Here is a 23,468-nt window from a genome sequence, read left to right as displayed (position 1 = left end):
AAATCCACCCTATATCATCAAATTTTCACATCTAATTATTCAAATTCAAATACTAATATTTCATTCAACATATTCTATGTATCTTCCATTGAAAATTCCTTATCCAACTTACCAATCGATGAATATAGAATGAATAGAATTTGAGACAGGGAAGTTTGCTGTATGGACCATATAAAGAAAGCTTTCCATTTTGATAATTCTAAGAGAACATATAAAGGCTGCAGTAAATAAACTGAAAATAATTTCAATTTTTCGAATTCCTATATGAAGATGAAGGTGAATGTGGCAGCCCCACAACTGAGTCACACTGTAGCAGCAGCTATTGAAACTTTCTGTGTGGAGACAAACGCGTAACATACCGCTGAGTTTTCTCATCAGATTGATAATTTATTCGATTCATTAAATAGTTCGCTGTTTCAAAATTCGAAAGGAAAATATACCAGGAAGATAACCTAAACTTCACTAACATTTGGGACAAATAATGAAGGATTTCGAAAAATCCGCCAATTGATAATTTCACTAATTGATGTTAGTAGTATTAAATTCATAATTGTATCTTTCAAGTATTTCTACAATAATTTATGTGTATTTATCATTCATTCAATAACGAATAGCGGAGTCCGGTCACGGCAAGTATCGAAGCAAACTGCCTCAACCTCGCTCTGCAAATTTTGATAAATAATTTTCATTGAGATTCTACAGCTATTATCACGATCTTCTTCATGAAGTGATTATATGAATACATAGTTAGTGTAGTTCGAAATCATCGTAAGTAATTTCACCGATCTAAAAGACTAATTTAATTATATATATATATATATTCATTTGAATGTCAGCAATACATTTTTAGTTATCAAACAATATAGCATATGAATGAGTTTCAGCAAAGGTTAGTGTAACGGGGTACCATACAATTTGGAGTACGATACAAGAGCTTAGGGAAAAACCTCAGTAAAAAAACCCTGTCTCCCCGTGAGTAGTGTAGTGAGGTCAAATTTGTTTACAGAATAAGCTTTCAATACTGAAGGGCTTCCTTTCCATTGACATGGAAATTTCTTTATCCTCTTTTCATTTCGAAATAATATCGGAAACAAAGAAACAGAGCAGAAAACGAGAAAAAAAATGAATTATAAAGCCTTCATCCAAACTCATTCTAAGACTTGATGATGACTGAAGAAAAAAATAAATAATCATAGGTACATAACTTGTTTTTCAATTGCATTGGGAGGAATAACATCTCTGCATCAAAAATCTTCTGCTGATCTTGGTGGAGGATCACCCTTGTCGTTAGAAATGCCTTCAGAACTCAAATCTTGCTTTTGACTGGGAGGGTCTTTGGACCAGGTCCAGTCTTCCAAGTGATGATTCTTCTATTCTTCAGTTGTTCGAGGAACGCTACAGGACCCTTATATTGGGGAATTATCTCTAATAGATATACCAGTGGTTATTCGGTAGAAAATTGAAAAAACAGGGAAGAAATTCAAAAAACTTCTGACACTTCATTGACAACAAGGAACGATATTCATGTATGCAATATATATCTTCGGCCACTGGAAACTCGTCGGCCCTTCCTCTCGATCTCCTGGGAAGTATTGCAGTTTCTATACAGCAGCGATCATTTCCCAATAAAAATCAACAACAATAGCTACATCCCACCCATAACACAACATCAAACCCTCCCCCCACAATGGCGGTTAAACAATGCTAACTGGAGCAAATTCACTGAGACAATAAGTGACAAAATGAATACATGCATCCTGGCAGAAGACATCAACATCGCGGTAAAAAACTTCACTCAAGTCATTATCGACGCTGCAGAATCTACCATAGGAAGAAAATCTTTCATAAATAAACGAAACCCAGTGCCTTGGTGGAATACTAAATGTGAAAATGCGATCCGGGCAAGCAAAAATGCCTTCAACAGATATAAGAAGCACAACCCCCGAAAATCTAACCGAATTCAAACGACTAAGAGCTATTACCAGATACACCCTTAAATCCTCTAAGAAAGAAACTTGGACTAACTTTGATTAATCTCTGAACAGTTCCACGCCCATCTTCAAAGTCTGGAAGAATATAAAGAAAATATCAGGCAAAACTTCCAACTACTTCATACCATCATTAGAGACAAACGGAGACTTAATAACCGACAATGAAACTGTTACTGCAACCCACAATACTTTCAGATATATTTGTAATTACATAATTTCGAGGGATTCATCTGAAAGAATAAATTAAATTCCCATATGCTGGACATGAGATCTGTCGCACCGCTGATAAAGAGACAATCAATCAATGCTCTTCGCTCGAAATTACCGTACGAATTAACGCCTCTCAGTGCTTAATATTTACGTGATTTCTTATTCTCCTTTCTCTCTACAAACTTTAACATATAAACAATAAGTGAATGTGTGGTGCTGTTCTGAAGCCTTCGACGTGGTTAGCTAACCCGGCAAGAGAACCATGGCCTAGAATAATTCGAGGATATCCACCTGTTCAAGGTAGGCACCTCAACCAACAGCATCGCGTTTTCATTTATTCCAGGTCCTTCGAATTTTCAAGCTCTTCAAGCCCTAGTCGTGCCATTTTGGTCCTTCGAGCCGGATATTGAATCAGTTTTCTTTTCATAAAATTCTTTCAGCTGAGTTTCTTCGAGATTATTTCGGTCATCCATATTAAATTGAAAAAAAAAAAGAAGACAAACAAAAAATTATCGCTGATAAACATAGTTATACTTGTCGTTCGGAAACAGGTTCTATTTTACCGCATTTAATTTAACGTCATTCAGAAAAAGGAAAACACAACCATATATTCTGAACAAAAACAAAAGTCATTTTCTCTCTTTCTCGAATATTGTCGTTCGTTATAATATTCATTTCATCGAGGCATTGTTTTGTTTTGGTGTATTTGGAGTTGTTTTTTTTATTATTTTCTTTCCTCTTCAAAATTCATAATTTTCATATTTTACTTGGTGTCTGCAATATACCTTTTGAGAACGTATTCTTCGTAAATAAACAAACATGAATGCTAAACTGAAACAGAATAAAGCTAGTCGTCAAGTTGTCATTGATGATCTTAGAGAAATTTTCCATTTAGCTCAGAATGCTGTTATTGATGAAAGTTTTCACGTAAGATTTCTGTTGAGGTATGAAATGTTGGACGATTTATTTGAGAAGTTTTTAAATTTTCATAATCAAATTATCGTTCTGTTGTCTAATACTGAAAATCCTGATTATGAGGCAGAAAAGCCACTCAGAACTGCATTCTTAGATAATTATTTCACAATCAAGACCATACATGTAAACTTATTTCCCGCAATAAAACCTGAAGCATCTCATGATATTGTCAAGACGCCTAATGTCAAATTGACAAAGATTACTTTACCAAATTTAGAAGGTGATTATAAAAATTGGCCAACATTTTATGATTTATTTAAAAGTCTGGTTTACGAAAATTCTAGTTTGAGTGAAATAGAAAAATTTCAATATCTTTTAGGTTCACTCTCTGGTCAGGCCCTTAATCTAATAAAAGGGTTTCCGCTTACCTCACAAAATTATCAAACTGTATTTCGAACCTTAAAGGAAAGATACCAAAACAAACGACTTTTGGCCAACACATGTTGGAAGGAGATTTATAACGTCCCAAAAATTCAAACTGAATCTGCTGCAGGTCTTAGAAAAATTTTGGAAGTCTTTTCAGAAAATTTATCTGTTCTAAATAATTTAGGACTACCAGTTGCTCATTGGGACTTTGTTTTGTTTCATCTCCTAATCCAAAAATTAGATACGCCTACAATTAGAAGATTTGAATTACAGGAATGCTCAACTGACTGAGAAAAATTGGTGTGTTAATTGTCTTCATTCTGGGCATCAAATAAACAAATGCTCTTCTAAGTCGAGCTGTCGTACATGCAATGAAAAACATCATTCTTTATTGCACATGCGCAGTTTATCAAATAGTTTATCAAACTCACAAACTATTTTTTCGAATCAAAGTGAATCCTCTGGTAATTATGTTCCTTAGCCCGCACAAGTTTTGACAAATGTTCTTTCCACTAAAACTCCCGTGTTACTGGCAACTGCGCAGATCGAAATTCTCGATGCTTGGGGTAGATTTCAGAAGGTACGCGTCTTGTTAGATGGTGGTTTTCAAATTAATATCATATCGCAAAGTTGTGTCAATAGGTAAAGATTAAAAACATCCAAGATTTCGCTCGCCATCCTCGGTATTGGTGATAGCTCATCTTCGGCCAATAGTTGTGTTGTCTGTACCATACGTCCCACAGATCAGGTTAATTCTTCTTTCACATTTGACGCAATTGTACTCTCAAAAATTTGCGCACAAATGCCAAGTACACTTATTAATTTCTCCTATTGGTCTTGCGTCTCCTCAAAGAAATTAGCTGATCCAGATTTCGCCACTCCTGGTTCAGTTGATATCCTTCTAGGCGCAGATGTTTTTCCTTTAATTCTTAGGGATGGCCGCCTGGAAGGTAACGATCTAGAACCCACAGCCCTCCAAACTGTTTTTGGATGGATGTTTATGGAAAAAATCCAAGGCTCCCCTCCGACTATAAATTCTTTTCATGCTTCCATTGACGAATCTTCAATAAATTCTACCTTGAAAAAGTTCTGAGAACTTGGAGAAGTTCCAAAGCCTTGTCACAGGAAGATGAGTATTGTGAACAATTTTTCAAAAATTATCACACACGGGACGCATCAGGACGATATACTGTTGCGTTACCTTTCAAGAATAATGACATTCCTTATTTCGGTGATACCTACTCCCTAGCTTTTCGTCGTCTCCTATCCTTGGAACGTCGTCTAATAAAAACATCCAGTGTTCATGAAGAGTATCGTAATTTCATGAGTGACTATATATCTAGTAAACATATGTCCTTGATATCTTCAGATTTAAGATCGAAAAATTCATTTTATATTCCTCATCATTGCGTTATCAAGCCAGATAGTGTTTCAACTAAGCTGAGGGTGGTTTTCGATGCCTCTGCTTGTGTTCCCGGAAATCCCTCATTGAATGATACTCTCTGCATTGGTCCAAAACTGCAGAAAGACATTGCGGTAATTCTGTTGAATTTCCGCATTCATAATTTTGTTTTCACTGCTTATATAAAGCAAATGTATCGGCAAATCTTGATTCAACCTTCTCATAGAGATTTCCAAGGAATTCTTTGGAGATTTTCACCCCGTGAGTCTGTCCAAGAATATCAGTTGAATACTGTAACGTATAGAGTTTCCCCTGCTCTTTCTCTTGCACTTAGAACTCTATTCCAGTTGGCGCAGGATGAGAAATATTCATTTCCTAATGCTTTCAAAGTTTTGTTGACAGACGTATACGTTGATGATATTGTCACAGGATGTGATGATTTGGAAGAAGCAAAAGTTTTGCAGAAGGAATTGATTTCTTTACTGCATAAGGGTGGTTTTCAGCTTCGCAAATGGTGTAGTAACAACGTCGAGTTGCTTCTATCCCTCCGGACCATCAACACCAGAATTCCTTGAATTTTGATGTTGATCCGGTCGTCAAAATTCTCGGTTTAATGTGGTTTCCGTCCTTAGATGAATTCACTCATTTCACTAATGTTTCTAGTGAAGTCTATACGAAACAAGCAATTTTGTCCGAATTATCGCGAATTTTCGATCCTTTAGGGTTCCTTTCCCCATTTACTTTTCTGGCAAAGCATTTGATCCAACATCTCTGGACTTTAGGTTTACAGTGGGATGATCCACTGGCACAAGATGTAACATTACGTTGGAAGAGGTGTAGGTCCGAATTAGCAGAGCTTTCCAAGCTCAAAATTCCACGAAAATTAGCTTCAGATTTCTTCACTAGATGTGAACTCCATGGTTTTGGAGATAGTAGTGAACGAGGATATGGAGCAGTCGTTTATCTGCGATTCTTTTACGAAAACGCCTCTATCGGCACATCCTTCGTATGTGGCAAGTCGAAAGACGTTCCGGTAAAGCGAATATCTCTACCGTCTTTTGTTGTCAAAGCTTATTAACCTGGTATATTCCTCATATTCGAAGACATTTCATATTGATAGCTCATCGATGGAAGAGTTTTGTTAGTAATAGGACTACTCAAATTCAGGAACTTGTTTCCCCAGAAAATTGGCATCATGTCTAAACTAGGGATAACCCTGCAGATTGTGCATCTCGTGGTCTGACACCTGGTGAACTTTTCGAATCATCACTATGGTGGGTGGGACCAGCTTGGCTACGATCAGGAGAAAATGAGATTGGTGAACATTTTGATCCTGTTCTTGTTTCAGAAGAGGAACGTCAGATTTCTCTATTGACTTTTGTCTCTCTATCAATCGTTGATGACTTACTGTCGAGTTTTTCTAGTCTCTCTCAAATAAAACGAATCATGTCTCATGTTTTAAGGTTTGTTCATAACTTGAAAAATCCTCTTTCTCGTAGATTCGGTGTCTCGTCTTCGATGGAGCTCAAACAAGCTTTCTTCTTTCTCATCAAATATGTTCAACAATCCGTCTTTTCTACAGATATTCATAATTTGATTAACAAAAAACCTATATCAAAACAATTACGTAAATTGAATCCATTCCTCAGAGAGGATGGCCTTCTCAGGGTGGTCGGTCTTCTCTCCTTTTCAGGTCTGGCCTACGAACACAAACACTCAGCCTTATTGCCCTCTTCCCATCGACTAACTGAACTTGTCATTCAGTATTTCCATCAGGTTTATTTGCATCCTGGTGCACAAACACTTCAATATCTGTTAGCCCAACAGGTTTGGATATTGTCTGCTCGACGATCCATAAATAAGATAATATCTAAATGTCATACATGTTTTAGGTTGAACCCCAAACCATTTCAACCTTTCATGGGCGATCTGCCGTCCTTACGAGTGAGTCAGCTAAAACCGTTTCAGTGCGTTGGTGTAGATTTTGGAGGACCCTTTGCGGTCACTCTCTTGAAATATCGTGGTTCTAAAACCATGAAGTCTTACGTGTGCCTCTTCGTTTGCTTCACAACGAAAGCACTATACTTAGAACTAGTGTCAGATCTCACTTCGGATGCTTTTCTCGCTGCTCTACGGCGCTTCATCGCTCGAAAAGGTCGCTGTAATACTATCTTCAGCGATGGAGGAACAAATTTTAAAGGTACGTACAGGAATATGCTTAAGTATATGCACAATGCTGTTGATACTGAAAAGATCGAGTGGAGTTTCAATCCTCCATCTGGTCCACATTTTGGCGGCCTTTGGGAATCAGGTATTAAATCAGTCAAATCTCATTTATTTAGAGTGATCGGTGATCAGGTATTGAGTTACGAAGTGTTTTATACTGTGTTAACACAAATTGAGGCATTACTGAACTCTCGTCCACTATGCCCGCTTAGTAATGATCCAAATGACATCTCAGCTCTGACACCCGGACATTTCCTTACGTTAGCTCAACTTAGTGCGTTACCTGAACCAGATTTAACTTCACTTTCTATGAATAGATTATCGCGATGGCAACTGTTAGGTCGTCTCCATCAAGACTTCTGGAAACGATGGCACAACGAATATTTAAATACTTTGCAACAACGCAAAAAATGGTATAACCAGGACATAAAAGCATCATCTCCGGGTATGCTCGTTCTCATTAAAGATGAGCAACTACCACCATTACGCTGGCGTCTAGCACGTATTGAAACGCTCTATTATGGGGCTGATGAAATAGCTCGAGTAGCAACTGTTCGCACTACACAAAGTATATTGCAGAGACCCTTGGTGAAGTTGTGTCCTTTGCCTTCTCAATAACTTCTGTTTCTCTTGTTTTTTTGTCTCTTCTTTTTTATTTTTTTTTCTTTCTCGCAAGTTTACCTAAAATATTCTATTTTAAGTGGGCGGTAATGTTACTGCAACCCACAATACTTTCAGATATATTTGTAATTACATAATTTCGAGGGATTCATCTGAAAGAATAAATTAAATTCCCATATGCTGGACATGAGATCTGTCGCACCGCTGATAAAGAGACAATCAATCAATGCTCTTCGCTCGAAATTACCGTACGAATTAACGCCTCTCAGTGCATAATATTTACATGATTCCTTATTCTCCTTTCTTGAACTCTATAATATTTCTCTCTACAAACTTTAACATATAAACAATAAGTGAATGTGTGGTTCTGTTCTGTTCTGTTCTGTTCTTCAACGTGGTTAGCTAACCTAGCAAGAGAACCATGGCCTAGGATTATTCGAGGATATCCACCTGTTCAAGGTAGGCACCTCAACCCCCAGCATCGCGTTTTCATTTATTCCAGGTCCTTCGAATTTTCGAGCTAGTCAAGCCCTAGTCGTGCCAGAAACTATTGCAGAAACTTTTGTTAAAGCCTATCTTGAACATACCAGCAACAATAACTACAGCGACACTTTCTTACAACACAAATTTCAGCAAGAAAGAGATGAAATCATCGTCATCGTCACATGAGTGACCCTCTAAACGAGCCTCTCACACAAATAGAACTAGACGACGCACTCAGAAGCCTTAAAAACTCCTGCGCAGGTCCCGATGACATACCAACACTCTTCTTGAAACACCTTCCTAACAACGCAAAGGCACACATGCTGAAGATTTTCAACAAGATATGGTCAGAACACGTATTTCCTGATGAATGGCGCAAAGCAGTAATCATTCCAATCCTGAAACCCAATAAACCAAAAAAACTAACAGATTCCTATCGACCTATTCCTTTGACTTGCACAATGTGCAAACTACTGGAAAAAATTATCAACAAAAGACTCACATGGACTCTGGAAAAAGCTCAACTACTGATACAGAACGAAGCGGCTTCAGACAGCACAGATCCACATTGGATAACATAATAGAACTTGAGAGCTTCATACACGAAGCCTTTTCTCAGGTTCTTATATGTATGGCAATTTTCTTCGACATCACAGGAGTCTGCGACAGAGCATGGCGACACAGATTTTACGAACACTACATTCTTGGAATATTCAAGGGCATTGTCTCGCATTCATAGTAAATTTCCTTGATATCAGATCATTTACTGTAAGAGTGAACGGATCGACATCCAGCAGCAAAGCTCAAGATAACGGCACTACTCAGGGATCCATAATCAGCACCACTCTCTTTCTTGTAGCGATCAATGACATTCTGAAGAAACTGAGTAAACCCCTCAAAGCTCGCCTATACGTCGACGACCTGGTTATATTCGTCAAGGAAAGAAATCGTGACAACATGAAGACCTTCCTTCAAACTTTACTGAATCAGCTTGAATCTTGGTCCAACGAAACCGGCTTTAGTTTCTCCAGATCCAAAACCCATTCTATGGTATTCTCCAAACATGTAGATCCGTTCACACCAGAACTAACAATTTATGGTCACCAACTACCTTGCCTGCCCACTACAAAGTTTCTTGGAATGCATATGGACAAGCAATTAAACTGGAAAGAACACATCAGTAAACTTAGTCCCGACTGCCAGAAAACGCTGAATATTCTAAAGATAGCGTCGAATAAAAATTGGGGTGCGGACGGTCCAACTTTGCTACTTATGTATGAATCCCTCATCAAATCTCGTATCGACTACGGTTCTGTCGCATATAACTCCGCCTGTGATTCCACTCTGAAACTCCTAGATGTCATCCAAAATTCCGCCTTCCGTATCATCCTTGGAGCTTTCAGAACGACTCCCATCAACAGTCTACAATGGTAACTAGGCGAACCTGTTTTAGCCTCCAGAAGAATGCAACTGAGCCTGACCTACTCTACCTCCGTATCAGCCAACCACTTCAACCCAGTGCGGTATTACACTCAAAAGAAAAACACCAGAGAATTCTTCACTAACAGATCCAGAACAACTAAGCCTCTCTACGATTAGAATCGAATCGAAACTGCCTAAAGTTATCTTTACCAGAGATACCTCCCATTTCTTATGACATGGAACCCTGGCTAAAACCATCTCTAAAAGCCGTTACAACCTTAACAAGATACGACAAGCATAATACCAGTCCTCATGTCATCAAGTCTAAACTCAATGAATTACTCGAAAACTACAAGGAGTACCACCATTACACAGATGCCTCTAAAACATCAACCGGAGTTGGAGCTGCGATGATCACGTCAGACCGGGAGTTATAATTCAGGTTACATGCACACACAAACATTTTATCTGCAGAATTATACCCGATACATCAGGCAACAAAACACATACACAGCCTCAGCTAGATAACCGAGAAAAAATTTGTAATCTTCACCGATTCGCATAGTTCAATACTCTCATTGAAACAATTATACAGCAAGCACCAGATAGCTCAAGACATCAAGAGTCAACTCTTAATGGGTAGCCAAAACGGCAAAGAAGTGTTCCTTTTCTGGCTCCCATCTCACATCGGCATATCTGGCAATGAAAAAGCAGACATCTGCGCACGCAAAGCAACCTCCACAAGCTCAAATCTAACAATAAACTCAAAGGTACTAGTGTGTGCTGATGTGAAGAGCTACATCAGGCAAACACTTATAACCTCGTGGCAATCCGAATGGTCTCAGTGAGAATCAAAACTACGCGATATAAAACCAATTTACCAAAAATGGCAATGTTTTCCATCAAACCGTCAGTACCAAATCAAAGTGACTCGTCTCCGTCTTGGTCATACAAACCTTACACATGGCTTTCTCCTGAAACGTGAACCACCTCCAAGATGCGAACTATGCTGCACCACAATCATCGGGAAATACGTGTTATCAGATTGCCCAAAATACGCCAACCATAGACTTATGTTTTCAAGCGCTTTATTATCAGATATGTTAAGTGAGGATCAATCATGCAAAGTTGTACAATACCTTAAGAACATCAACCTGTATACCTACATATAGTGTATCACTGATGTTGCTAATAACCTAAATGGTTGATGCAACACTGTTACTTTGTAAAAAAAAAAAAATAACGAATAGTGAACACGCTATCAACCGTTGAGACACCTACTGGCGTTCTTCGCAAGAAGGAACCACGGTCAGCATCTGCTTTTCTTCGGTGGATCGTACTCCATTTGGGGCCTTGACGATGGCAAATTGGCTAGTTCAATTCAGAACGTAACACTTGTCGATATTCATATCGTCGGGTGGTATGCATCTAAATTTATCCTCATTATTTTTTCCTTTTTTTTCTTTGATTTCATAAAATTTTTCAGAGTTTAAATGCAATTTATGTTAACCCGGCCGTAAAAAAATCCAAAATATCATTTTTCATGACAAACAGTTCATCCAATTTTGAGTTATAAATGGTGTAACCCACAAAATGGCAGACCTAGTTCTATATATTAAGATATCAGATATATAATTGTATCTTTAAAGTATTTTTACAATAATTTGTGTGTATCAATCATTCAGTCAATAAATGATTCATCAAAATTCTAGTTTTCATGATTTTCCACTTTTTAAATCACAAATAATAGAACACTTTACTTATTATGAGAACCCACACACAGATGATTAATCAGTTGCCAGTTTTCGCCAGTTATTTTCACCTTTAGTGAGAGACTGGTGAGGTTTTTCGTGATAATCTGGTGTCCTGAGACTCGTGTTTTGCGAATTCATAGAACATGCCGGTCAACTGTGTCTCATGCGGTACACCCAGCAGCAGAATCAAACCAGCTGGGAAATGTTTTTCATGTACTAATGAAATACATGTAATTTGCCTTGGAGTGTCGTCCAGTGTGTTGAAGATTTCTGGAGAGGCTGGAGAAATTAAATGGGTCTAAAAAGAATGCTTCTCTGATTCAACCAATTCTGGCAGTGGCCAAAGAAAGTTGGACAAAATCGTTTCAGATCTGGCTTCCATAAAAAATCAACAGGCGTAATTTATGAGATCTCTCAACTACTACGGAAATAAAATAGACGATTTCGAGTCCAAATTGTCGACCTTTGAGAACATGAACAAGAGGTTGGACTGAGTAGATACTCGCCTCAGAACCTTGGAGAGTGAGAACGAGGTACAAGAGGAAAGGAGGTGGTGTTTTCATAGGCGTTGCGAAACATCTACAGCGTGTTCCTGTGTCAGACTCTCTTCAATCCACATTGGTCGAGGACTTATGGGTCAAAATAAGGATGAGTAGAACGATGAAGTTGTGTGTTGGTGTATGTTACATTCCGCCAATAACATCCTCCGGTGATTAATTGACATACCTCGATGCTGTTACAGATTTAATGGACGAGAACTGTGATGACCAGTTCCTTCTCCTGGGTGATTTTAATCTTCCGCGTTTTTCATGGGTTGCGGGAATGAATGGAGATATGGTTTGTGATCCAGTGCTCGGCGATTCTTTTACTGTATTCAAAGACTTCACCTCTTACAAATCATTGGGACAGTTCAACTTTCAACTCAATGACAATGGTAAAATACTGGATTCAATTATGTCATCCAGAATGGAAACCTTGGGGCATACCAGACGAAACCATGCTGTTCGGTTATTATTCTAGTTTAAAAATGGAAGAGCAAGTAAGTATGAATGAGTGATTCGAACACTTTTTCTAGAATACACAGTTTACTGATAGGACGATAGTTTTTATTTGATCCTTAATACCAGTTTTGAAGATAGGGGTTATACAGGTGGTCTTCCAGAAGTCAGGGAATAAGCCACTGCGAAGAGACTTATTAAAGATTAACGCTAGTGTAATACTCAAAGAAGAACTACATTTTTCAGCGAAAGTTGGGGGAATAGAATCAGGACCCGCTCCCTTCTTTTCGTCCAAACTCTTCAATATGGAAGGAATTCAAGTAATGATCGAAATTGTTAATCTCAGGACTTCTACCAGTGGAAGGATTAGGATTAGTGTAGACGCTCTCAAAGTAATCGGCGAATAAATTACAAATCTCCTCACCGATACGTTGTCTATATGACATCCTGCCAGGAAATCCAGAGTCCTTAGAACCAACAAAAATTAAGTCAAATAACTTTTTGGGATTTGTTTTGAGCTGAGCTTGAACAGATGTTGAGTATTTATTATAATCAGATCTAATGAGAGATTTGGTTTTTGACCGGAAAACTTGAAATATCTTGAAATGGCTATAATTACCATAAATTTTCCATTTTGTATGGAATTTATTTTTCCGTTTTATCAATTTTATGGTTTCATTGCAGAAAAAGGATGGATAACTCTTAACTTTCCTAACTACAGCTATATTTCCATCAATTACCCTATTTGAAGTTTTATATAAAACAACTAAATCATCATTTACAAGTAACTCGCTCTAATGTATATTAAGTGAAACTTCATCAATTGAACTAAAATTCGCTCTCCGGAAATCATAAAAGGTGTTATTCTGCTGCAGCGGCTTGAGGAGTCCCACACTAAACAGGAATTCTAGAGATGGATGTCTTCTCTCCTCAGGAACAAATGGATCAACACATCTTATCAAATTACTAACTCTGGTGGTGTTACTTAGTACAAGATCAAGAATTCTATTATTATTATTAACCACTTCATTGAACTGCATCAACTCAAGAAGTAAAAAATGAGTCCAATAAGGCAGTCCTTTTATTATCCACGTTCATGGGCAACAAGAAACCACCCGAGCCCAACATCAGGACGAAGTCCGCACCAATCCCATTTTTTATATCCTTAAGCAACAACATACGTAGCTGCATTGTCGTTCGGCAGAATGTGAACACAGCACACATAGACCATTAATCCAATGATTGAGATCCGAATCACCGAATCTACATATCCTCTGTACCACTTTGAAATTCAGGGACAATGATTGAATCCAGACTCCTTCTCACCCCCACGAGAACACTACCACCCTCTTGTTAAGCACTCATTGCTGAGGAGCGATCTCTCCGAAATATGTTATATTCACCGACATCTACAATCTCCAAAACATACACTACTATTGAGCTAAGTCTCAGTAATGAAGAACAGATCGTAGTTACTGGATGTAGAAGAACATTTGAAATTAGGTAACATTGTTCTTAAACCGCCAATATTCTGGTAGTAAACGCTCAAAGACTCAAGTGTATACACTTATTACTATTATTTTCTTAGCAGCAGCCATTCCTTTAAAATAATTTCAGGATTCTTAAACTAAATATTTCGCGGATCGAGTAGTGCGAACATTTTTAAAATTTCGCGCCATTTATCGCTAATACAGTCTCCTGTATTGTTGATAATACAGTTTCCTTAGGCAGCTTAGTCTGGTTATAGTACAAATCGCATCCCCTATAGAAAAGCGCAAAACAATATTTAATCTCACAGAAGGCCAGTGTCCCATCTATTCTCTGTAAAATGTGAGGAGGACCTCCGCCCTCACAGTCGACATCATATGCATCAGGCCGATCTTCGCCGGTTCCTCCAGTATCTCAATCTCGTTCGATTCCTCCTGAGCTGGCGGAGTACTCAGGCCGAGGTGAAGGCGGATAATGAGTGATCAACGGAGATCCATGTTTACCACGATTACCAACTCACACCTAACTACTGCCCGGCTTTAGGGTTCTTGACATCTGCCATTTGCATGAAAAACACTCGACATGTACTGCATTAAAGACAGGGGGACTTCTTACCTACATGACCCGTAAAAAACTACAGCCCTTTTGGCAATCAAAAACTGGTAATCGAAATAATATGAATTTCGTTGCACATGCACTAAAAATTATATAACAAATCAATGAAAAAACGTGAGCTTGAAATCACTTCTAGCTTCTAGAAATGTTTTCACACACACGTTTTCAATGTTAATTCTGTTTTGGGTTACAATAAATTTTTTCTCGTTTATATTCAGCTAACTTAAAATCTTCTGTTTACGCTATGCTGTGCCAAAATTGTTCCTTTTGGTAGAATTCCGTTGATTTTGAAATTCAGAATGAATGACCAATCATATCACAATAAAATAATGAATATATAGTAACTTACTACAACAGCCTGAAATTCCATTAGAGAAATGATGAGACCAAGAAGAATGTGTTGCGAAGGAGCAAATATGATCCCAATGCTGGACTTTATATCATTCACCAGCCTGAAAAAAATGTAACTACATATGTTATTTTGAAAAAATGCTACGAAGGAGATGAGAAATACTTATGATGAATTCAAGTTGAAAGCATGATTGATACATTGAATATTATAACATTCTAGAATAACCAATTCGAGAGAAAAACTTTGAAAATAGCCATGTTCAGATTGTACGAAAATATATGTACTTAGATCAATCTGGACAATATTTGCAGAGTAGGATGAAGAGGGATCCACACCGTTTCAGTGGTGAGTTCAATAAGCGAAAAGGTATAGAACTTAAAACAAATTACACGATTTTCACAAACAAGTAGTAAATGATTGAAATTTGGAGAAAAAAAAACGAAGTGTTTACATTTTTTTTATTAAATTTGTTAATAATGTGTTTGTCCAACGCGGTTATCTATACACCCCTCAACGCGTCTTGGCATTGATGCAAGAAGGTGGTCTATTTCTTCTTGAGAGATACTTTCCCAAGCTACCTGTACTTCACGTGTCAGAGCCGCCAAAGTCCGTGGGAGCTGGGGTGAATTTCCAAGCCTTTTACCCATGATGTACCAAACATGCTCTATGGGCAAAAGATCGATGGATCTGGGCGGCCATGGCAAAAGATTCACATGGGTCGCTTCAAAAAATCTCAAACTAACTCTGGCAATATGAGGTCGAGCATTATCTTGCTGAAATATTGAATTCTGGAGCCGGTTAAGGTAAGGGAGAACATATGGCTCCACTATTTCTTGAAGGTAACGCAGCGCTGTCATGTTACCTCGAAAAAAGACTAAAGGTGGCCTACTTCCCTGTGCAATAACACCCCATAACATACCACCTACTGTCCGGTGTACATGACGCTCAACATGAATATGAAGTTCAAGTCTTTCTCCTCGACGTCGTCTTACCCTCTTCGGCCATCATGTGCACCCAAGGAGAATCGAGATTCTTCAGAAAAGACGTTCTGATGCCATTCCATATTCAATGTTGTCGTTCTCTGCACCACTATAATCGTTGCCGTCTTTCCTCAACCGTAAGAGGTAACACAAGATGGGGTCGATAATGCTGCATCTAGAAGAACTTATACGGCGGTAAACCGTTCGGACAGTTACAGGATGGCCTTGTTCTCCTAACCACTCATCAGCCAAAGATCGAGTTGTCGCAAATCGGTCTCTAATGGCCATAAGTCTTAGACGCCGATCTTGAACTTCATTTGTGCCCTTTCGACGTCTGGTGCCTACTTCTTCAATTTTGGGCATTATCAAAACACGCTTGACTTTTTTTTTTTTTTTGGTGTAGCAGGGGGAAAATCTGCAAGTCAGACGAACCACCCTCTACTGAGGTGGAACAAGTGTTGGAAATGTGCATCGTGCAGGGGGTGTACACCTGTTCCCGGTGGTGACTTATCTTCTGTGGCGGCTGGGTCCCCTACACCTATGACGCGACCGAGTCTTTCCCGGCTCGATTTCTCGCGCGAACGGCGCGAGAGCCGTCTCTTCTTCTTTTTTTTTTGGTGTAGTAGGGGGAAAATCTGCAAGTCAGACGAACCACTCTTAATTGATCGCAAATGAGTTCGCGATCAACTGAACAAGTGAAAATGCCTTTACCTACCCCAACTGGGTTAAGTCGAAACTCAGATGAATCTCCAATGGTATGATAGCAGAAAGGGGGCTCCTAAGGAAGGGGAAACACCTTTCGTGGCACTATAGATGCTGATTAAGGACACAGCACTTCACTTAAAATTGCTCAATATCACTTTGGTTCACTCAATATAGAGAGATGACAAATGGTGCGATGATTTCGGCGATATATAAGAAGATTATTTCGGTTTTTATTTATTTATTTATTTATTTATTTATTTATTTATTTATTACATAATTGTTTCGAGTAGAAGACAAGCCTTTAAACTCGAAGATTATTAGATTACATATGTGCATACATGAACTCATGAGGATAAAAATGAAAGCAAAAAATACAAAACTGAAATATCATATACAAAAACAAAAACAAAAATTAGATATAACACCACAGTTCCTCATAGAGAGGACTTCCACCTGTCATAACTGTTTTTGAAACCGTTTACCGAGGTCGATCGCACTACGCATTCAGGCAGACCAATTGTGAAATATCCGGTTAGGGAGAAAGTGTTGACGTTGGGAGGACCTGAAATTTTTACGTTTCAATTTGAAAATGTGCCCTTGCAAGTTATTCCTATTCAGAGGAAACATACTGCAAACCTCTCACCGAAGTGGCCCTGCATGGCTCGAAACGAGAAGATCAGGTCACCGCGTACACGTCTCTCCTCGAAGAGTGACAAATCCATGGCAGAAAGTCGCTGTTCATATGAGGATCGCATTGGACTATAATGAGCGCGAGTGGCCCATCGCTGTGTGGACTCAAGAATATCGCTGGCGGCCTTCGTGGAGCACCACCAAACTCGACCAGTGTACTCAAGTGTAGGTCGGACGTATGTCTTGAGAATAATCCCGAAAGTCCGGTCATCACAGCCTCTGAAGGATTAATTGAACATGTAGGTAAGCTGTTTTGCTTTGGCTGAGATACGTTCAATATGGGCTAACCAACTAAGATCTTCCTTAATGGTAACGCCAAGGTCTTCAATCTGGGATACGGGAGTCAGGTATTCAGCATTGATAGTGTAACGCAAACGAGGGTTGTTTTTGCCTATGTGAAGTACAAAGCATTTACTTGTGTTAAGGGGAAGCAACCATTCTTCGCACAATTTATTCAAGATGTTCAAGTCAGTCTGAAGATCAGCGTGATTTACTATGGGGTTATTGTAAAGTTTGATGTCGTCGGCAAACTGTGACAGGGTGGATTTAAACCGGAATGGAAGATCGGAGGCGTAAAGAAGAAAGAGCAGAGGCCCCAAAACGGAGCCTTGAGGGACGCCAGATAGTACCGGCCAAGCGGATGAGGAGAATGAACCGCCAACACGCACACGGTACGAACGGCCAGTCAGGAAAGCTTCAATCCAAACGAGCAGCTCTCCCCGAACACCAATGTGCTCCAACTTTGCAAGTAAACGGTTGTGCGGGACCCCGTCGAAAGCTTTGGAGAAATCAAGATATATGACTCCGTTGGCTGACCGGAGTCCATTGCTTTTGTCCAGTCGGATATGCATGATAGGAGATTTGTTGTTGTGGAGCGTCCAGGAACGAAACCGTGCTGCTCGTCAGGAATCAAACCATTTGAAAGAGAAAATTCAAGAAGGTTTTCATTAATTATCCTCTCCATTACCTTTGCAACGGCTGACAGCAGGCTTATAGGGCGATAGTTTTCGGGGGAAAGCTTGTCTCCTCTCTTGTAGATGGGGGTCACAGTAGCAAAAAGCCAATCCGAGGGAAGTGAACCTGTAATCATGGACTTGCGAAACATGATGGTGAGGGGGATAGATAGGGCACTGGCACAACGCTTAAGAAGGAAAGGTGTAATTCCATCGCTGTCTGGAACAGAAGAAATATTGAGCTTAGATAGGTGATGCTCCACCATTGCTTCATTGATTTCAACATTCAGTATTTCGGAGCAGCATCGGGGAAACTGTGGGGTTGGACTCGGACCGGGCGGCTCAGGGGAAAAGGATTGAAAAAAAGATTTAGCCAGAATGTCCGCCGTCTCTTCAGAGCCGCAACTCAGATTGCCACAGTCATCCTTGACGATCGGAACACTCACATTGGTGCTTAAAGATGATCTTACATATTTGAAAAATTTTTTCTTGTTCTTGGATGAGGCCAGTCCATTCTCAAAGTTCTTCTTCGAATTTCGCAAGGAGGTCTCAACCTCCTATGTCTCTACATAATTGGAGTAATTACGATGCGTAGTGAAGTCCGCTGTGGATCGAGTACGCAAGTATCTTTGCCATAGAGACTTTTTCTTTCTTATCAGATGAAATGAGTGATCGTTAATCCAAGGCTTCAGAGGATTCCGTTTCTTCACTATAACCCGGGTGTTCGAGGAGACGATCTTATCCATTAGACTCCATTAGATGGAAGCAAGGAGTTCCAATCCAATCTCGACAATTCAGTGGAGATTTTTTCATACTCGACCTTATTTATAGTCTTCATATCATGATGGTTGGCATTTGATGAACGAAACTGCAATGCAGTGGAGAGCGTGACATGATCAGATTTACCAAAGGGATGCAGATAGCTGAGGTCTGAGGTGAGCAGAGGGTCAGAGACGAACACCAAGTCCAGACGGGATGGGGTTTGACCTTCTCTGAATCTGGTGGGTTGTGTTACAAGCTGTTGCAAACGGGAGTTAGAAACTAATTCGGCGTAAGGAAATGATGGAGAAGACGCAGGGGTTAACATGATCATCGGCCACTTCAGGTCGGGACAATTGAAGTCACCAACAATGAATATATTGTCGTGGGTTCTGGATGCAGAGGAAAGGAAATCAACGCAACTGAGGTCAGCAGGACATGGGCGCGGTCTGTAAATACACCCAACAAAGATTGAAAATTGGTTGATAGAAATTTTCAGGAAAATGTTATCGATGTCGGTCCAATTTTTATGTATAGTTTCAACCCTGTAAGAGTCGGTTATGTGTTTATTGACGTATATGTAAACGCCCCGGTAGCCAAGTGCGTCCTGACTATCGGCCCTGTAGATAGTGTAACCCGGGATCTGCACAACCGAATCAGGAATCGATGGACGAAGCCAAGTCTCAGATATGAACACAAGAAGAGGTCGGTGTAACTGCGTATAGACAAGAATTTCAGAGTGCTTCGATGTAAGGACTGTGTGTTTGTATATATGATGGGCCAAGAATTCAGGTCACCCAGTTTTTTGATTTCACACTGTTAGGTGGAATGCTGACGATTTTCGGATTTCCTTTAACATACTTGATGGTGAGATTTGGTTCACCTGCGGATAATCTCTCTCTCAGCTCTGCTCTCAACGATGTTAACTGGGACAATTGTTCCCTGGTTTTGTCGTCCTGAATCTTGACCGAACGGTATTGAGAGCTGCCCAGAATTGAGTTCCTTCTTCTTAGAATCGTCTGAACTATCTCGGAATTGGTAAAGGACACCCTAATCCAACGAGGACGATTCCTGTCTCGAGACTGCAGTCTAACTGCGTTGACAATGTGCCTGCTGGAGGATGCGCTGATGAGATCGCAAATCTTCGAAACGGTGGCAGTGTCAGTAGCTTCATCGGATTCAGGAACGTTGGAAAAAATTAGATTGAATGAACGTCTTACACGATCGATAACCTCTGGAACGATAACTTCCCTCGAATCATTGGCAGAAGGCGTTCTCGAGTCAATACAATTGATTTTGTTAGACAAGGACGAGATGGTCTCACCGACCGCGACCTGAGTATATTTCATGGTGGCTATTGCGCGCTTGCAATAATCAATCTCAGATTTATGAGAGGTTAGAATTTCAGAGTGACTGTCAACAGTGGCAGCACACAGGTCGAGGCGAGCCATGAGATCATTCTGCCTCTGACACGCTCTAAACTGGCTGTCATCTTGCGCATTTAATCCATCAGAAGCTGGAAATGTTTGGTTGTAAGACTCATCTCGGACGAACCTGATAGTGGTGACGCAGATGTGACGTGCACAGGAGACACAGCACGACGAGAGCTACCGGAATTACTCCGGAGTAGGCGCTCGCTAGAAGAGCAGGCTGGACAGCACCATATTTCCTTACTTTCTTTTAGAAACTCTAGTTCTTTGCTGCCCAAGTTGCACACTCAGGATGAAAAGATTTTTTGCATCTGGTGCAGAATGCTGAGAAATTTGAGTCGATAATTTGTTTGCTACAGTTACTGCAACTACCTGGCATTTTGAGATTGAAGCGCGGTATAGGAATGGGGAAATACAAAAATTACTATTCACTTCCTTGGGCCTGTAAGGAAGACTTCGACACAGTGGGAAGGCCACGGGCAGGGAAATACAGGGTAGAGAGTAGGGGGAAACAATATGTAGATGCCACGAATACGCAACCCAGACAGCCGATGCGTAATATGAAAGCAATAAGGCGCACACAGGTCTCGGAGAACAAGCCGATCAAGGTCAAGCCACAGGCGAACGGAAGAGTACGGATAAACTTGGTGTAGACAATATTGTTATGATCAAATAACTTAAAAATAAATGATTAGCCTGTATCAATGCAGAAAAAAAAAATGTATAAATACTCAACTTGAGGGTTTAACTCACGATTAAACTGAAAATGAACCAATCTTCATTTGAAAATCGCACAAAATCAGAAGTTCAGCAGGAGCACGCAATAATACGTTTTCGCACCAGTATGCACATTTACGAACATTTTGAAAGGAAGATTTCGGCGCGTCCGGCGATGATACGAATTACGTCGGCGCCTGACAAACCGGAGTCAGGCAACCCAATTTACGATCGAACAACCCTCTCCTGAGGGGAAACAAGTGTGGGGATTCTCACTCTCCTGAGCTCGAGACCCACTAAAAACCCTCAACTGCTTCTTGAATTTTGGTTCCCGGCATTTGCCTATAAACCGTTCATCTCTTAGTCGGTTTTCTTCTCGCACACTATCGTGCTGGGATTTATGTGTTTATCCTCTATTGGATTAACACTTTCTTGAATTTTTCAATAAGTTTCTGTTGTTTTTTTAATCTCTTTTTAATTGATCTCTTGGCCTCCTTCGGTAAATTGGCATTCTCCTTTTGTCTTCCTCTGGGTCGTAGTCCACTAGTCTCCTGAGTTCTTTATTCGGATGGTTTTTCCCTGTTTCGAATAATTTCTCTGCTTTTCTGTTCATGAATTCCATTATGGTTTCCCATTTCAGGTCCCTATAAATCTGTCTGTTCCTGACAGACCAAGGTGCATCTATTGCACATCGTAGCAGCTTGTTTTCAGTGGCCTGAATTCTTTTGATGTGGCTCTTTGCCGCGAAACCCCAGGCAACTGATACATAGTCAGTTGAGGCCTAGCAACGGCTTTGATTATCTTCAATTTTGTCTCTTTCGACATGTGGCTTCTTCCTATTAAAGGGTAGAGTCTATTCATCGCTGCTTTCGTTTCGTCGATTGCTTGTTTGATATGACTTTTCCAAGTAAGTCCTTTGTCAAGCGATATTCCTGAATATTTGGCTTCATTTTTCCAGTCGATTTCTTCGCCGTCAACTTCCAGTTTCGTTGTGGGTCGCAGTCTTCTCTTCTGTAGTAATATTGCTTGGCTCTTTTGTCCATTGAGCTTGATTTTCCATTTTATGCACCAGACATTTGTTTCGTCAATCGTTTCTTGTAGAACTCGTTCTATTAATTCTGGCTTGCGGTGTCGAGTTGCTATGCCTGTGTCTTCAGCATATAACGTTAGCATGGTTCTCGGATTTGTCGGAATATCGTGGATGTATATGTTGTACAGAAGTGGCCCAAGTACTGATCCTTGGGGTACTCCAGCCTCTATATCTCTTGTTGAGGAGCATTCTCCTCCCACTTTCACGTAAAATCTTCTATTTTTGAGATAATTCCTGATCAACTCGCATATTTTGATCGAATATCCAGCACATCTCATCTTATATATTAATCCTTCATGCCATACTCTGTCGAATGCTCTGGCGACGTCTAGTAAAACAAGACCTGTAGCTTGTTTATTTTGGAATCCCTCTGTAATGTATTCTGTGAGCCTTACTAATTGTTGCTCTGTTGAATGCTCTCTTCTGAATCCGAACTGTTCTGGTGGAATTAGTTTCAGATTTTCGGTTTCCTCATTTAGCCTCTTGGCGATAATTCTTTCTACTAATTTTCCTAACGCCGATAGTAGACTTATCGGTCTGTAGTTTTGTGGGAACTTCTTCCCTTTGAATGGTTCATTGAATACTATGACTTCTGCTGTTTTCCATTTTTCTGGGTAGTGTTCTGTCCTGATAATTCCATTCGCGATATTTGTTAGAGCGGCTATACCTTTTCTAGGTAATTTCTTCAACATAACATTTGTTATTTTATCGCTTCCGGGAGCTTTCCGCTTCTTCAAACTTCTAATTATTTCCCTGATTTCATTTGGCGATGTTGGATTGTCTATTTCAGCAGCCGCTGGTAATTCATCCATTTCTTCATCATTTTCCTCAACCAGTTCTTCCAGATATTCATTATCATCGTCTATCCTGTAACTTATTCCGCCAATGCATCTGCCTTATCAGTATTGGTATACGCCATCCCCCTTTCTCCGTGTAGGGGTGGAATTTTAGTCTTTTCTCCCCGTAGCCTTTTTTTGCATTCTCCATGCAGAATGATCAATTGTATTCAGTTCTTGAACACTTTTGTTCCATCTGCTTGTTCTTAGATCTTTCAGGGCATTTCTCAGAACTTGGCTATGTCGGTTGAGGTTCCTTCTATTCAGATCATTTTTATTCATCCGATATATTCTTCTGAGTCTTCGATTTTCTCGTATAAGATCTTTTATTTCTTTAGGCGTATCGCCATGCGGATGGCTTGGTGCTGGTCTCTTCACTCTTCTCGTGCATTTTTCGTAAGCTTT

General features: G+C 39.8%; 1 protein-coding gene across 1 annotated transcript in view; it reads right to left on the bottom strand.

Moving 5' to 3' along the window:
* LOC123320824 overlaps positions 1–21,266 on the bottom strand; it is a 31,192-nt gene extending 9,926 nt beyond the window's left edge. The window contains exons 1-2 of the mRNA XM_044908264.1: positions 21,174–21,266; positions 14,901–15,003 (exon numbers count right to left, since the gene is read on the bottom strand). Of these exons, the coding sequence (XP_044764199.1) occupies positions 14,901–14,921 (21 nt within the window). The 5' untranslated portion in view covers positions 14,922–15,003; positions 21,174–21,266. The remainder of the gene's footprint in view (positions 1–14,900; positions 15,004–21,173) is intronic.
* Positions 21,267–23,468: the final 2,202 nt, after the last annotated feature.

The sequence above is a fragment of the Coccinella septempunctata genome, chromosome 9, assembly GCF_907165205.1.
Source record: "Coccinella septempunctata chromosome 9, icCocSept1.1, whole genome shotgun sequence".
Lineage (NCBI taxonomy): Eukaryota > Metazoa > Arthropoda > Insecta > Coleoptera > Coccinellidae > Coccinella > Coccinella septempunctata.
The sequence above is the reverse complement of the archived record's forward strand: the minus strand, read 5'-3'. Positions and strand labels throughout refer to the sequence as shown.